The following is a 17,793-nucleotide window of genomic DNA, read 5'->3' as shown; positions in this document are numbered from 1 at the left end:
CTGCTTTCTTTACAGAAATCTACACTGGTGGATATCCCTATGTTGCAGTTCAGTTATGCCTTTGTGCAGAGGTAAGCATTTATACAGAGGTTGCTCATAATTGTTTAAAACAGTATTGTTCCAGGTCTCTGTTTACCGCATTACATTTATTTTTTATGGGTGCTGGAGGGTGTCGGAAGGATTTCTTCTGTGAAGAAGCTACAGGTTGGAATGACTTGCCAGTACAGACATATTTACAGTGGCTATCAAAAGTATTCACCCCCCCTTGGACTTTTCCACATTTTATTGTGTTACAACATGGAATCAAAATGGATTTAATTAGGAGTTTTTGCCACTGATCAACACAAAAAAAATCCATAATGTCAAAAATAAAATCTACAAATTGTTCTAAATTAATTGCAAATATAAAACAGAAAATAATTGATTGCATAAGTATTCACCCCCTTTGCTATGACACACCTGAATAAGCTCTGGTGCAACCAGTTGTCTTTAGAAGTCACATAATTAGTTGAATGGAGTCCACCAGTGTTTCACATGATTTCAGGTTAAATACACCTGTCTCTGGGAGGTCCCATAGTTGGTTAGTACATTTCCTAACAAAACCTACATCATGATGATGAAGGAACATTCAAAGCAAAGCTGGAATAAGGTTCTTCAAAAGCATCAATCAGGGGTAGGATATAAGAATATTTCCAAGGCATTGAATATCCCCCCGGAGCACAGTAAAGTCCATTATTAAGAAATTGAGAGAATATGGCACAACTGTGAATCTAGAACAGGCCGTCCTCAATAACTGAGTATCCGGGCGACAAGGGCACTAGTCAGGGAGGCCACCAAGAAGCCTTAAAGGAGTTACAGTCTTTCACGAGCTGGGACACACTGCATACGGCAACAATAGCCCGGGTGCTTCACAAAACTGGCCTTTATGGGAGAGTGGCATAAAGAAAGCCAATGTTGAAAAAAATTCACATCAAATCTGTCTAGAGTTTGTCAGAAGGCATGTGGAAGACTGTGTGTGAAACCAAGTGGAACAAGATTCTATGGTCTGATGAGACAAAAATAGAGCTTTTTGGCCTCAACGATAAGCACTATGTTTGGCGCAAGCCTAACACCGCACATCATCCTGAGAACAGCATCCCTACTGTCACAGCATCATGCTATGGGGATGCTTCTCTGCATCAGGGCCTGAAAAGCTTGTGAAGATAGAGGGCAAAATGGATGCAGCAAAGTATACAGAAATCCTGGAGGAAAACCTGCTGAAGTCTGCAAGAAACCTGGGACTTGGGAGAAGATTCATCTTCCAGCAGGACAATGACCCCAAACATACAGCCAAAGCCACACTGGAGTGGCTTAAAAACAAAAAGGTCGATGTCCTGGAGTGGCCCAGTCAAAGCCTGGATCTCAATCCAATTGAGAATATGTGGAAAGAGTTGAAAATTGCTGTTCACCAAAGGTCCCCCATCCAACTTCACGGAGCTTGAGCAATTTTGCAAAGAAGAATGGGCAGGTGAATACTTATGCAATCAATTATTTTCTGTTTTATATTTGTAATTAATTTAGAACAATTTGTAGATTTTATTTTTCACTTCAACATTGTGGACTTTTTTGTTGTTGTTCGTGGCACAAACTCCTAATTAAATCCATTTTGATTGCATATATATTCGTATGAGCTTAATATACAGCCTACAGCACTCAATATTCCCAGGTGGTCTCCCATCCAAGTACTAACCAGGCCCAACATTGCTTTGCTTAAGCATTGCATGGTAAGTTTGATTTGAAGAGTTTTTTGCCATCAGAGACGTTGCCCAGGGGTCACTACAAGGAAGTAGCTCTTCTTGACCCCCTTTGATTCCATGTTGTAACACAATAAAATATGGAAAAGTCCAAGGGGGGGTGAATACTTTTGAGAGCCACTGTGCACTGTTGCATTTTCATTCTTCTTTTAATTAGACTTTTCTAATAACGCTGTTGCTTGCTGTGAACATGTAGTCCCTGTACACAAGTCTGTTTTCTTGTAGTATGGTAAACAATAAAGTAATTACAGGTAGGGGGCATTTGTTTTAATGACTTTGATAGTATCCTGGGTCTTCGTGGAGTGACTCAGTAATGGTTTGTTTTGTAGTGTATCTGCTAGGACTCTGCAAGAGAATGTACCGTCCCTGATCAGCTTGTTGAAGGAGTCGGCCCAGTTAAATCTGGCTCCTCCAGGGTATTTCCTGCTACTTGGGTAGGTTTCACTGCATGTGTTAACAACATAGTCGAAAGAATGGACTTAAAATCTTTTCATCTTTTCTATCATCAAAAAGTATACTAGATATCTACTTGTTATTCGTCTCCTTTGGAGAAGGAGGAAAGCACTTCCCCAGGTTAGTCAGATGGCTGACTGTTTTGTGGGAACTTAGTAAATATTTTTGTCTTTTGAGTCTAGCTGAATGTCAGAGGATTTTAGGAGCTTATGAAAAAGTGCTTTTTTCTTTTGGAGCTGCTCACTTTTCCTTTGCTTATGAATCATTTATTAAAATGCCTTTTTAAACTTTTTTTTTTTCTTGACAGCATTCTAAATGACTTTGTGAACAGACTCCCCAATCTTGACAATAAAAAGGATCAAAAAGATTTACAGGTAAGACACCAAGAAACCATGCCGAAATAGATAAAGGGGTTCAGAGGCCAGAGAGAGCTGAGAGCATATTTGGTGGCCATTATTTATTTATTTATTTATTTTATTAGTATTGTTAGCTAACATAAACCCTGGATACTGATCTAGCTCATCCTATATCTTTATACCAGTACTACAAAGGTCCTTGTTTTAATGAATTATCTAATAGATTCATGCCTCACCTTCTTTTGTTTATTTAGAAAGTATTTAGAATGATAGCCCAGTGAGAGCCACAATCTTGTTTCCTAATCCATCTTTTACCTAATTGTATGGCTGTGTTTTATTGAAACTCAAGAAGGTGAAAATCTGGGATTTGAGTTTAAAATTTTCTAGGTCTGATTTATTATGACACAATATTCAACTTTAACTCTGCTTGAGAAGCTGCCTCCATCATGTGAAGATTACTTCTTCCCTGTTTTTTAGGAGGTGACCCAGAAGATCCTGGAGGCGGTGGGGAATGTGGCAGGGTCCTCTCTGGCACAGACCAGCTGGCTCAGCAGGAGCCTGGAGGTGAAAGCGCAGCCTCAGGTGTTTCTGGATGAGGAAGACCCTGACATGGATTTATATGGTATTACATAACAAATTATTGATCGCCGTGATAGTCTTTCGATAAAACTTTTCTTGTGTGACCGTGTGGGAGTAAATTGGTCTGCCCCATTCACACACTATTTTGATTATTAAGCCGTACCATTGCAAAAAAGGTACTAACAATGCTGTAGTTAAAATTGCATTTTACCACAGACAAAAGCTTCCTGGTGGTAATTGAAGTACTGCTTTTGATTTTTCCAGATACGGCAGTCCAGATGTCCACAATGGTATCTTCCTCAGCTCCTTCTGTCTACAGCGTTCAGGCTCTGACTCTGCTGGCTGAGGTAAGATATTTACTCTCCATTGTTACAAAGTTGAATAAAAGCACTGTAATTATAGTATTTTTTATTTTTTTTTGCACATCTATAACAACAGATAATTGAACCTAATTTAGCGAATGGGAATTAACCAAAAGCCCATATTTATTAAACCATTTTGCTCCAGCTGTACCTTTACTGTATGTGAAAAGGATGCACACTACTAATATTACAAAACTAGTAACCATTAAGACAGTTTTTTTATATTTATATGAGCCTATATAATTGTTTTTTATAGCAGTTCCTTATTTGACAGTATATCGAATGTTTGAAATGGACATTCATGGACTTACAGGGTCTGAAAATGCTTAACCTGGAGAACTGCTTTTAGGTGAAATGCTTTCATAATCCTTGCCCTGTAACATTGCCATACGTCTCTCGTAGTAGGTACATTGAGACAGCATGCAGCAGCATGCATCTTTATATGTCTCCCTGTTACAGGTCCTGGCCCCACTTCTTGACATGGTGTACCGCAGTGACGAGAAGGAAAAAGCAGTGCCTCTCATTACTCGACTCTTGTATTTTGTTTTTCCCTACCTGAAAAACCACAGGTACATCACAATTTTGTCAGGTGTGACTTTTTAAACAAAACTACGATTAATGAAAGCTACTGTTCAGCCACACGCACACATTGGGACAGCAGGAGCATTTATAACGTATTCCTTCGAATTTAAGGTGCCTCACTTTTTAAACTATTTATTTTCTTCTTAAAAATAACCGACATATTAAATTAGAGTACAGTATAGTGATGCATGTGTTAAAATCGCCAACAAAAGAAAGATGTGACTGCTCGATTACACAAACAGCAACGTGACTGACTGCCGAGAAAAAACGAACCAAAACATTACTGCCCGATCACCCATAACACACAGGCAACTATTTTCAAAGCAGCACCATTAGCATCCTGAGGAACTCGAAGAGAAGTTTTCACAATTTCAGCCTTTCTAACAAACAGTACCAGCTTAGACAGATCGGAAATGCTTATCAGACCCTTGTATTTTTCGACATGCCAAGCAATACTACAGTTCAGAAACTGGGAGAAAACCAGGTGTGAATAGTCCCGACTGGAAATGAGAAGCAGCACATAACTGTAATGCTCTGTGTTATAGCATACCGCTGCAAACTGCCTCCATATGCGTAATTTAGGTTGTCTCTTTGTAAATGCATATTTATTTGATGTTTTATTTTTTCCTGAAATTGAGGGTGGGAAATTTGGGCTGCGTCTTAAATTCGAAGGAGTACAGTAGTTGTTTTGAGTCGATTTTTGATAGTTTTATACTGCTAAATAATTTTTGTTCTCCTCCCCTCAGAGAATCTCTGCTGAGGGGCCAATAAGAGTGGTCAGTGGTTTTGTGATGTAGATACCTGTTGGATGACATACTGTCTTGATGAAGAAAATGATAGGGAAAGCAAGCAAATTATGAATGTATTTAGGGTTAAACATGTAGGTTTTTCTGTGTATCCGTTTCTGGATGTTTGATCCATTTTGCCACTAACACATGCTGATTGTATACCTTCTCTACAGTGCCTACAACGTCCCCAGTTTTCGAGCCAGTGCCCAGCTCCTGAGCAGCTTGAGTGGATACGCTTACACAAAGAGAGCGTGGAAGAAGGAAGCCTTCGATCTATATATGGACCCTCTCTTCTTCCAGATAGATGCCTCCTGTGTCACCCAGTAAGATCAGGATGGGGGTTCATGAAAAAAAAACGTATTTTAATTGTCTTTTAAACAGCGACTTTTTTTTTTATTTCGATTTTTCTGTTTTCTACTAGCTATGTGAACATATTTACTCAAAGTAAGAAACAAACAAATATATGTCTGTTGAAGAGATCTTCAATTAAAGGTCTTTGTTTGGTTCTAGATTTGTAAGAGTAGCAGGAATTAGGAGTTAAAGATTGAATTAAACAATTGGAAAACATGTCCCTTACTCCTGTACTGAGAAATAAGAGTAGTTTCCAATCTGAAATATTATTTAAGTTTGGAGATATCGAGTACTTACTATGATCACCCACTCTACACGCAAGGAACATTTAATTATTAGCAGCAGTTTACTGAATATAGAAATATGAAAGAACAGAAATCCCAAAAGTCAGCAAGAATTCTTAAGCATGTGCTGTGCATCAGTGATAATCAATAGTGTAAAACCTTCAATCTGACTTATCTAGATATACTTGTCTACAGATAGCAAGTTTCCTTAAAAACTTTTCATGCAAACAACACTAGGTATTCTACCTTTTCAGTTACTTATCAAGGTTCATTAAAAGTTACTTTTAAGAATATAAGAACTTAAAGTTTACAAACGAGAGGAGGCCATTTGGCCCATCTTGCTCGTTTGGTTGTTAGTAGCTTATTGATCCCTGAATCTCATCAAGCAGCTTCTTGAAGGATCCCAGGGTGTCAGCTTCAACATTACTGGGAAGTTGGTTCCAGACCCTCACAATTTGTGTGTGAAAAAGGGCCTCCTATTTCCTGTTCTGAATGCCGCTTTATCTAATCTCCGTGTGTGACCCCTGGTCCTTGTTTCTTTTTTCAGGTTGAAAAAGTCCCTTGGGTTGACATTGTCAGTACCTTTTAGAATTTTGAATGCTTGAATCAGATTGCCGCATGGTCTTCTTTGTTGAAGACTGAATAGATTCAATTCTTTAAGCCTGTCTGCATATGACATACCTTTTGAACCCGGAATAATTCTGGACGCTCTTCTTTGCACTCTTTCTAGAGCAGCAATATCTTTTTTGTAGCGAGGTGACCAGAACTGAACACAGTAGATGAGGGCTTACTAATGCATTGTAAAGTTTTAGCATTACTTCCCTTGATTTAAATTCAACACTTTTCACTATATTCAACATAAACTCCATAGATTTCTTCAATTTCAGTACCTCCCATATGGTGTTTATAAGGCACATGTGTATTGCCTGCATGCTGTACCTTAAACACTTTTCTCTAATAAATGTAATTTGCCATGTGTCTGCCCAGTTCTGAATGCTGTCTAGATCATTTTGAATGACCTTTTCTGCTACAACGGTGCAACAGTGTTTGCTACTCCTCCTAGTCTTCAGCCACAGGTGTGGCCCAACAAAGTCTTTTAGATTCTTTGTAATCCAGTAGACTTTGACTTGCTTATTCGAGCAGTCCCTTTTAATACACGGCAGTTACACTTGTCACCCTGGCGAGATCTCTCAGCTTCTCCCCACAGTCTTTCAGGCTGTCACCACATCTTCCATGTATGGAGTCTGCAGCTGAGGTTTGTTTTGTGGTTTTCTTCAGTCAAGGAGCTGCATCTTTGGGTTTTCTGAGTTAGAGAGCAATGTGCTCCTTTTTGACTGGGTTTATATAGTCTTTTATGAGTAGGGGTCTGTGGTGCACTTTCCATCTACGGTAATAATTCCAGTTTTAAGACTCTTAGCTTTTGTAGTTATGACGGCCTTTTCTAAATACATAGTTTGGTTCTGTTGAAGTCCTTAACTGATTTTCAGAAAGATGTCATGTTTCATTAAAATTTTGTGGTTAGCAACTTTGCACTCACTTCTTCCAGAAGTTTCCAGACCGTCGCTGTTCTTTCTGTGGCCTCTTGTACTTGCAATAAAGAACTCTTGAATGGTATAACACTTGCACAGTTATTTTAGACCCAAGTTGCCCACGCTTATTTCTACTGAATTAGTCAGGTTGCTAATAATTAATCAGTTTACTGTGAATACCTCCAGAAAAATTCTCAGCTTAGTCTTTTTCTTTTGAGAAATGTTTTAAAGCTCTGTAGACATTTACTTCTCTTTGAAAGGTGTAGTTAAAGTTACCTTCCCTTTTAAGGTTGTATTATATACAATAGATTCTGATATAATTTAGCTATTTATTGAGAAGAGATAATAATTTGAACCTAACAAGATTCTTTGTTCATACCTTTCAGCTGGAAGTCCATTGTTGACCATCTTCTGACCCACGAGAAAACAATGTTTAAAGACCTAATGAGTGAGTTGATGAGCTTTAGTTATTATTATTAGTACTGTTCATTATATGGAAAGGTTAGTTATAGTGAAAGGACACTCAAAATGAAGGATAAACTTTTGTAGTAAATTAATGAGATAAGATTGTGAATAAAAGTAGAATTACGTGTTATAATGAGGGTGTACTGTGTTGCACTTGTGCATACCATGTGAAAAACATGTGACTGAAGCTAATAACAAAAATGTTTCATGATGACTTTTCTTTTTTTGGGCAGGTATGCAAAGCAGTTCTTTAAAGCTGTTTTCCAATTATGAGCAGAAAGCCATGTTATTGAAACGTCAGGCCTTTGCAATATTCAGTGGGGAGCTGGACCAGTACCATATGTACCTGCCTCTCATCCAAGGTATTGGTTCGTCTCTCTGCTACTGTTTCATGGTAGTGGGTATCTGGTCTAACATTTGGGCATAGTTCAGATGTAATCTTTTAATCCTTCACTGAAACCTTTTGACTAACAACATCTAGTCAAAAACGTTTAAATTGTAATCATGGCTTCATTTTATGTTCCAATATTTTGCACTCTTTTTTTTTTGTTTTTATGTTGCTTTTTTCTGTACCGTTTCTAAGGTAGCACTATTTTGAGAAAAGCTTTATACATGATTGTTTTTCAGAGCGTTTGACTGAGAACCTTCGTGTAGGTCAGACTTGTTTGGTTTCTATTCAAATGTTTCTCACCTTTCGAGTTCTGCTGCTACGGATTTCCCCACAGCATCTGACATCTCTGTGGCCTATAATGGTGACCGAGCTGGTAAGCAATCTTTACAAGATGGATGTAACTCTTCTTTAATGGGAGGATTGGCATATTCATGATTTAGGGTCCCAGTGTGGGGCTTTCAAGTCTCCATTGCCCCTAATACTGTGAGGTTACTTTTAAGGACAAAATCAAAAGTAAATGTACTGCAGATTTATTTTAAAACTGCTGTACAGTGAAACAATAAGAAATAGAAGTATATAGACACAATTTCTGCTTCTAGTATTTACTGTTACTGTCTTTTATTAAGATCCAGGCATTTATTCAGCTGGAGGAGAATTTGGATGAAGAGGAGGATTTAAAGTGAGTCGGTGTCCTACTTTTTGTCTGAAAAGTATTCATCATTTAAGCCAGTGTTTCTCATCCCTGGTCCTTTGTCACCTGGTTTTCATTCCAACTGAGCTCTCAGTTTCTTGGCTAGATTCTTAATTGAACTGATGAGCAACAGAAAAAAAACTATGTAGCATACAGTGTGCCATAGACCTCCAGGCAAAACACTTCAAAGTTGAAAAAAAGAGGCCTCAATAATGACCAGCTTCTTATGGTATTTCATGGAGGATTTTTGAACAGGTTTTAAAATTATACTGTCATAAAACTATTGGATTTGCAATGCCAGGTAAACAGTTCAGTCATGCAATGTAGAGTATCTTTTTATTCTGCTGTTAGGTTCAGAGTTAAAAAAAAAAAAAAAAAGATTTGATATATATATATATATATATATATATATATATAATATATATATATATATATATATATATATATATATATATAAATATATATATGTATATGTGTCATAATATAATGTAATGCACATATAATATATAATGTTTGTTAATATAAATATAATGGTCACTGGTGAGGTGAAATGCTGCATTTTTTTTTTTTTTTTTTTTTTAATAAAGACACGTACACAAATATAGCAAATACAAATATATTTAACCTTTATTTCTTGACATCCTTCATCAAATTAATTTTTTCTCAACATCTACAAGTGATAATACATTTACATGTACCGTGAGGCTTCCCACCGTCAGCGTGACATGAAAAACAGCACGGTTTACCGTTTGCAGACTAGAGGATTTATGAAAAGAAGTTAATAGTATAGGACCAGAGTAGCCTTATTATTATCACTTAGTAAAAGAACGTGGCGTGACCCTAGCTTGGGTGCCTTAGGTCCGCAGGGACAGATTTTTGGTGTTCATTTGAACTAGATAGTTAAAAAATATAGTCTTAAAGCATAAGACTAATCAGTAGTTTTTGGCTTTGATACATTGCATTGACCAATGGGAACACTGTCAGGCAGAATCTTGGGTCTCTGAACGCTTGTTTGTACCCACAATTTATACAGACAGTTCAACAAGCTTGCATGCTGTGCTAAAATGATCTTTTATGTCTACATTCTACTTCCCCTCGTGCACCAGCTTTGACCTTACATACAATACTGATATATTGTGTTCCAAAGTGAAATTATAAGATCATTTGATGTCATGTTTTTGTTTTTGTTTTTTTTTTATATTCCTGTATGGTTAGCTGTTTTTATGTTTGATCTGTTCTGAAATGCGAATTTGAGGTGCAGTATCAGAGTGTGGCTGGTCTCTAAGTATGGTTATGTTCTGGTAAAAAGAATACACACACTACCTTTACACGGGTGGCCCATGGCAAATATCTGTTCAAAGGGGCTACCATAAATTAGTCAGATATGTCATAATACAGTATTTATTTAAAAAATATACCAGAACACCAGGGAGTATTTTTGTACTGGTTCTACAGTCTATTATTGTATGTTATATATATATATATATATATATATATATATATATATATATATATATATATATATATATATATATATAGATATATATATAGATATAGATATAGAGATATAGATAGATAGATATATATATATATATATATATACAGGTAGTGGAGAAAAAAATGGAAACCCAAATGTAAAGTCACTTAATAGGGCGTTGGGCCACCATGTACGGCCTGTATGCACCGTGGCAGTTCTGCATAATTTTGCAGGAAGGATGTGGCACCATTCTTCTACGAGAAAGTCAATCAACTCACGCCTGGTTGATAGAGGTGGAAAACGCTGTCTCAGGTGTCGTTCCAGAATATCCCATAAATGCTTGATTGGGTTCAGATCTGATAACTGAGAAGACTATGACATATAGATAACATCAGTGTCATGCTCATCAAACCATTGGACGACCACACGTGCTCTGTGGGTGGGGGCGTTGTCATCTTGGAAGACATCCCCCCCCCCCCCCCCCCGGCAGGAGAGAAATGCTGCAACATGGGGTGAAGATGATCACTCAATACCATTAAGTAGCAATTAGCATTGACCTTGCCTTATAAGGGAATGATTGTACCCAAACAGGAAAATGCACCCCACAACATTACAGAACCACCAGAAGCCTTCACTGTTGGAACCAAGCACTCAGGGCTGTAGAGTTCTTTAGGTTGGTGCCACCCGTGCACTTGTCAATTTGTCAAAAACAAGATGAAGAATGATTCATCTGACCGTGCCACATTTCTCCACTGCTCGGTAGTCCATTGCCTGTGCTCTTTGGACTCACAAACATGCATTGCCAGGTGTGATGAGCGGTTTGTGCACTGCAACCCGACTGTGGTATCCCGCTCTGTGGAGTTCTCGGTGGACCGTTTTTGATGAAACTGGCTGCTTGCACCCAGGTTGAAATTTACAGTCAGTTGATCTGCAGTTGCTCGTCTGTTTTGCCTTGCACTTCGAATTAGTGCACGGATATCACGATGCTGGAGAATGCGCTTTTGCCCAGTGTTGCCCTTTGCTGATTGATGTGTTTCCCTCGGAGTTCCATGCCGACATCACCTTAGACACTATTGCTCGTGAAACATCAGCAACTTGAGCTGTCTTGGTCACTGAAGCTCCTGCCAAGCGCACCCCAACAATCACCCCTCTTTCAGAGTCACTGAGGTCTCCTCTTGCAGCCATGCTAGCCATAATTATAGGCAACCAGGCCTGTCCAGCATTTTTATACATGACCCTAAGCATGCTGGGATGTTATTTGCTTAATTAATGCATGAGCCACACCTGTGTGGAAGCCCTTGCTTTCAATAAACTTAGTGTCCCTCATTTACCCAGGTGTTTCCATTTTTTTGTCCACTACCTATAAAATATATATATATATATATATATATATATATATATATATATATATATATATATATATTTTTTTTTTTTTTTTTTTTTTTATTTTTTTTTTTTTTTTTAGGTTAACATACTATTAGGAATACTAAGAAACAATAAAAAAAACCACAAATATTCCTTTTGGCATATTTTACCCATGGGTTTAAGCTATGGTTATTGATTTAATTACTTTGTGCATGAATGTAATTTATTTTAGGCAATTACTTTTGCTTTATATTAAAGGAATTCTGGCAAATCAAGTGGTCCAAGACATGCAGATGGCCCCCTTCTCTCATTTCAGCAGAGTGACCTGGATCTGTATCTGTCTGCTTTTAAATTCCTCGACACTGCACTCTCATTTCCACCAGACAGAATGCCTTTGTTCCAGATGTAAGTTCGAAATGATTTGACCATTTGTTCAATCGTATGGCAAAAAAAAAATCATCATTTTTTATGTTTATAAACAGTATAAAATGACCGTTAACCTTGACTTTGTATTATTTGTGAATGGTGTGCCCAATGAATTGGCTCAATACAACAGTTTATTTTAACATCTTTATTAACAGCAATGCAACAGAAATAGAGAAAAGGCACTTTGCCTTATTCAGGACAAACAGAGGACAGCAGACTTCATTCACCCTGTTCTAACAGCAGTTTTAATCTGTCCTGTATTTATACACCTGTGGCGGAGTGTCCCGCCCCTTTATGTTTATATCCCTTTATATTTGTATTTAGGCACGAGGGTTGCACAACACTTCATGTGCAGGTAAAATGTAATATGTGAGCACGGGGAATTGCACTTTTATTAATTCACGTGCAGTTGTACCGAGACTCCAGTTGAATGATTGATTAGCAATCGAGTCTCGGTACAGCTTCATATAAACAGCATGTTTTCACTCACTCGGGGTTGTGTGTTCGTGAGTGGAGAACGGGAGAGAGAAAGAGATACTATATTCACAATTGCTATTTCGTGCTGGAAGCTCCAGCACGGTACTTGTTGGGTTCGTCCACGTCCGTTTTGTTTGTCTGTTTGTTTGGCCAACGCGCCCTTTCTTTTGTGTGTTTTATTTAAATCTTTTTGTTTGTGATTTATTATTATTTACAATAAAACTCTGAACGCCACAGCGTCACAGATTCACCACCACTCATCAGTGTTTGGAGTCTATTTCTGGTCTGATGTCACCCCTGAAAGCCATCCTGTTTACAACCACTTGTTTTACATCTTTCCTAACAACTCCTCTGTTCTACTTAATGGTTCATGAAATCACATATCAATGATCAATTGGTCATGAAACCACAAGTCAAGTAGTTATGAATCCATAATGCGACAAGTGTACAAAGTATTACTCCATCTGGGTGTCTGTCCGCTGCGTGTACAGAAGGTCACGAAAAGGACAGCACCTATGTTATCCTCTGAAACTATTTGGTGTGAGGTTTCCAATTAGGCAAATCCAGATTTTAAGATTACCAGAGTTCAAAATGTTAGTCACGGATGGCTTGGTGGGTGACGTTAGAACAGGAAGTAGACACAGACTCAGTACTGCGGGTTGAGATGCAAATACGCTCTTTGTTTATGAAACTAAATTAAGTAAACCAAACACAAACAAAATGGTACATGGACAAAATAAACAGACACAATAATTCAACAGGTATTGTGCTGGCCACAATCCAGCAATTGTTTTATTTTCTTCGTAAATTATTAACTGCCGACCACGCATTCTCACGGGATGTGTTTGGCAGAGACGAGAGGTAACCATCAACCCTGCCAACTACATTTAACTAAAACAATAACAGTGCACAGTTCAAATTAACCAAAATAATAACACAAATACATGAAATAATAATAATTATAGTACAACAATACAAATAAACACAGGGGTTTGGCGTATCCCGTCACAATGTTATATAAATATATTTTATGATATAAACATTCATACCATTTCATGAAGTTCCGCTAGTTTGAAACCTTCACTTGCACTGTGTAACAGGACTGTTTCACATCAAGGATGAAAGGCTTTTACATTTACTGTATTCGTATTTATCAACACAGTACCTTTCACACGTTGTTGTATGCTTTGCTCCCCCCTCTCATCCATGCAGCTCATGCAAATTTATTGCAGAAAATAGCTAAGTAGTACATTTAGAAAATGCATATAAAGTTAATACAAATTGGAAGCCTTTTCATTTAATTACTAGATGTCATTTGTTTCAAATCTTAGGGTAGCAAACAATTGTGGTTCACACCAGCATTAGACGTTGTCCAGTTACTATTTACATGGACTCCCTAAAACTATCCAATTTATTTCCTTTACTACTACAGTTGGTACAACTATGGTGCATTGATGTGATAAACTTACTTTATAATCACCCTGTATATATCTGTTAATTAAAAATACACAACGGTTTTGTGAGTTCAAGTCTTACACAAGGTCATTCATTGAAATGATTACACGTTGCTGTGCCTTGCAGCTGCTGGCTAACAGCAGCATGCAGTAGTAAGGCTAAAACATTCCTGCTCATTTAGTGATTGGATTCATTGTAGGTACCGATGGGCATTTGTGCCAGAGGTAGACACTGACGGATGGAACAGTTCGGAGAACAACACACTGGAGACCTACCAAGAGTGCAAACCTCATGTTGTCAGAGTCATGGAACGACTTAACAAAAGATGTGGGGTAAAGAAAGAACTACTTCTATTATTACTAGATTGTGTTCTTGGGAGATTAGCAGGTCAAGTCCCAGGAACTTCACTGAACAGGGTGAGGTGTTGGTGAATTGGTAGTTAGTACTCTGCCAGAGCTCAGGAAACACAAGTACTTAGGAATGCAGTGTGCCACTTGTTAGAAGAGATAATATAAACACTGTTTCCTGTCCAATTTTACCTCCTGTTCAGCAGATATTAGAACTCCACAGAGCCCAAATTTCTAGCAAGTTGTAAGGTTTACAAATGAAGGTAAACATGGAATTACCCACTTGGTTATGTAATAAGGATGAGACCACGCCATGTTTTAAATCTTAACATCTGGACCATTTATTAATACCAAGCATTACATTTTACATTTATCGTTATTGTTTAGATACAATGATGTGCCACTAGCATAACAGAGTAATAGAGTATTTGATTAGTAATTTATCAAGTTACCTGTCTGCTGAGAGAGAGCACACAGATGAATTTGATGATCTGGGGGTACTGGGAGCTCCTCATCTGTGTATTCCTCTGTGCCTGGTATGTATACTGTAGTTGGCTCAGAGCCTACATGACTACTGTTTGTTTGTTATTTTACTATTTATAGTTGTCTGTCAGCAGTAGAATTAGTTACTCCAGTGTTACTCCACTCAGGTGCAAAAGACCACACATTACTCTCTTTTACAAAGTCACTGTGGATAATTAAACACTCTCATACATTCTTGCACATACCTTATCACTCAATATTCTAGGCCAAAGACCAAGTGGGTCGTTGCCTTAGCAACTCTACCTATGCTAATGTCACCTCACCAGACTGGTTTTCTGCCATTTCCACTCCAATACACGTTAACAGAGTTAGTTACACTTGAAGCTATAAGACCTTTCACACTCCAATTGCTGGTCCACTTGGTATACGTGATCATTCGCATTTCCCTGCAAAGTGAGGCTATTTTTCCTTTTCTAAATAAAAATGAACTAGGCAATGCACAGACTAAGCTATACTTTGGTCTGGTGACAGAGTGGTTGGGCTTCACCTTAGTCAGATAGAAAATAAAATCTGGATTTGCAGACAAAATGGAATTATGAGCGGTAAGAAAATGTTGTTCAAGGCTTTATTACATCTTTCAGGCTGGTAATTTAAGTTAGAATATAATGTATTTGCTTTGGTTTCTCATTGCATTGTTTCAGGATCAGAATGGAATGAGCGAAATGAATAATTCCAATCATTTGGAATTCCCCCTGCTAACCCTGCACTCCATTTCAAGCATCACCCAGCTCGTGCCTTTCCTAAAGATTCTGAGCTGCACCTTCAAGGCTCACACTGGCCGAGATCAGAGTGCCAGTGTGAGGTCTGTACTCCCCTTGGAGTATCCCGCTGCAAACAGTGATGGCATATTGAAAAAACTGGAAGAGAGCATTGAATGTGAATTTCTGGAAAGCATGGACAACTAAGCAATTAATGGCAACCACTATGGAATCTCTTTATTCCACTGTCACATTTGGAGCTTGTATCATAATATTTGGGTGCTGATTAAATGAATGCCATTAATCATTGTATGTCTGCTACCTAGATCAGCTACCTGTAAGGTACTACAACCACAGACTGTAAATGCCTGCTCAAGTTTCAGTAGCATGCATACTTTTCTTCTCTATCCTTTCTGGGGGCTGATTCATCACCTGTAGTCACATTGGGACTTAAATCAGAAGCAGTGCACTAAACCAGAGTGCTTTAGTAAGTGCATCAAACCAACACATATCTTATGAATGTAAAAGAGAAACACATATTGAGGCTGAAATCTATTCATTACGTGAGTCTTAACTTTTCAACACATTTTTAAATTTTTTTTGTGTTATTTTCCTTTTACGGGTTACAAACACAGTGCCCTAGAATTAAGTTGTACAGCATTGTTCGTACTTGCTGCTCCATGTACTTTTACCGAAACCTTTTGTGTTCTTATTCCACAGATCAGCACAAAGCTTTTTTATGATTATCAAAGCCACTTCAACACCACTTTTAATTAGCTACATTGCTATTACCTACCATTTACTGATGAATAGGAACTGCTAATCTTTACAGCACCCATAGTTTTGATGCAGAATTAATACAGGAATCAGGTGAAAACGGTATTGCTTAACTGATTTATCAATTGTCTTCAAACTTTTTTTTTTCCCCCAAAACTGTGGGAAGTGAATGTATTTGTAAGCTAAGGGAAAACTGTGGATCAGTACTACTAGGTGATGTGGATTGAGTAAAGTTACTAGTCAGAGCAGCAGCTACAGGTTGTGATATTGATTTACATTTTAAAAAGGGAATGCTTTTATCTTTGTTTCTCTGGTGAATGTAAACATAGTTTAGTGAATTTTAATTTATTTTTCGCTACATGAATGTAACGGTTATTTTGAAATCTTAAACTGTGGTATTTAACTAATATATTTATCTGTATACACACACTTGTTGCTTGATGACATTAAACATGATGAAAACAATTCAGTAATTAAGTTTATCGATATGATTGTCCGTTTTATTTTGAATATCGTACTGAAAGCTTCTGTGATTTTATAGAATCACTAGCGATTGAGTGTGAACAAGAGTTCTGTTTCATCCATGCACGAAACTGGCCAGTGGCTGTATAGAAACATTAGGGATTCTGTACAATCACTGGGTTTCACACTTTCACTGTAACATTTACATGCATTGCTGTACTATTGTGACTCGCTTGATACATTGTACTGGACTGGACTGGTATACATACCTGGCAACACTGAGTCATCAAAATAAGGGAGTTTTTGAAGCTGAAATCTTAGTGCCTGAATTGAAGTGAATATATACATAAGACAAAGACATGCAACTGTTCCATTTAACCTTGGTAGACTGATTGTGATAAAGTGCTTCTTCTAATTGCTTTTAAAAAGGAAACATATCAAACAGAAAAACAACCAAGACATGCGTCACAATCCAATTCTCTCTTGGCCCTGTAGTTGTACTTGGCTGATTTGGTAGCAGCCAATATTTCGTTAACAGCTCTACTGTAGTTGATTTTGCACAACAGCAAAGTATACACAGTTGGTGTTGTAACTTTCATCACACAACAAACCTAAAGGCTGAATTTGATACTGCACACTGACCTCGTCATCAAAGGACGAACTATGGCACCTACTTTATTTTTTTTATTTTTTAAAAAATGTAGTCGTCGCCATTGGTTTTTACCCCGGTTTTCTCCCAAATTTGGAATGCCCAATTATTATTTTTACCCTGGTTCACAGCTGCAACCCCTGCGCCGACTCAATAAATGGTGGCAGACACAGGTGTCCTCTGAAACGTGTCCTGCCAAGCCGTCTTCTTTCACACTGCAGGTCTACTGCGAAGCCACCAGACCCATAGTGCCGGAGGACAACACAGATCTGAGTGGCTTCTACAGCAGACCCGCCACCTGAGCCACTGGACCGCAATGAACCAAGGATTACCCTGCCGACCTGAACCCTCCCCACCCGGGCAGTGCACAGCCAATTGTGCGCCGGCCCCTGGGAACTCCCAGCCACAATTGCCGATGGCATAACCTGGACTCAAATCAGTGATCTCCAGGCTATGGGGCGCATCCTGCACTCCACGCAGAGCGCCTTTTCTG

At 38.1% G+C, this 17,793-nt stretch overlaps 1 protein-coding gene across 2 annotated transcripts in view; it reads left to right on the top strand.

The window, feature by feature from the left end:
• The window catches only part of LOC121327938 (protein dopey-2-like), a 50,192-nt gene extending 33,530 nt beyond the window's left edge, over positions 1-16,662 (top strand). For both annotated transcript variants that reach the window (XM_041272299.1, XM_041272298.1), the window contains 14 exons: positions 16-71; positions 2,123-2,227; positions 2,554-2,620; positions 3,080-3,224; positions 3,446-3,528; positions 4,003-4,112; positions 5,087-5,236; positions 7,464-7,525; positions 7,776-7,904; positions 8,170-8,306; positions 8,560-8,612; positions 11,725-11,871; positions 14,024-14,156; positions 15,356-16,662. In XM_041272299.1, coding sequence (XP_041128233.1) covers positions 16-71; positions 2,123-2,227; positions 2,554-2,620; positions 3,080-3,224; positions 3,446-3,528; positions 4,003-4,112; positions 5,087-5,236; positions 7,464-7,525; positions 7,776-7,904; positions 8,170-8,306; positions 8,560-8,612; positions 11,725-11,871; positions 14,024-14,156; positions 15,356-15,619 — 1,641 coding nt within the window. In that variant the 3' untranslated portion in view covers positions 15,620-16,662. The remainder of the gene's footprint in view (positions 1-15; positions 72-2,122; positions 2,228-2,553; positions 2,621-3,079; positions 3,225-3,445; positions 3,529-4,002; positions 4,113-5,086; positions 5,237-7,463; positions 7,526-7,775; positions 7,905-8,169; positions 8,307-8,559; positions 8,613-11,724; positions 11,872-14,023; positions 14,157-15,355) is intronic.
• Positions 16,663-17,793: the final 1,131 nt, after the last annotated feature.

Source organism: Polyodon spathula, chromosome 15 (assembly GCF_017654505.1).
Source record: "Polyodon spathula isolate WHYD16114869_AA chromosome 15, ASM1765450v1, whole genome shotgun sequence".
NCBI lineage: Eukaryota > Metazoa > Chordata > Actinopteri > Acipenseriformes > Polyodontidae > Polyodon > Polyodon spathula.
Note: the sequence above shows the minus strand (reverse complement) of the source record. Positions and strands in the feature narration are given on the sequence as shown.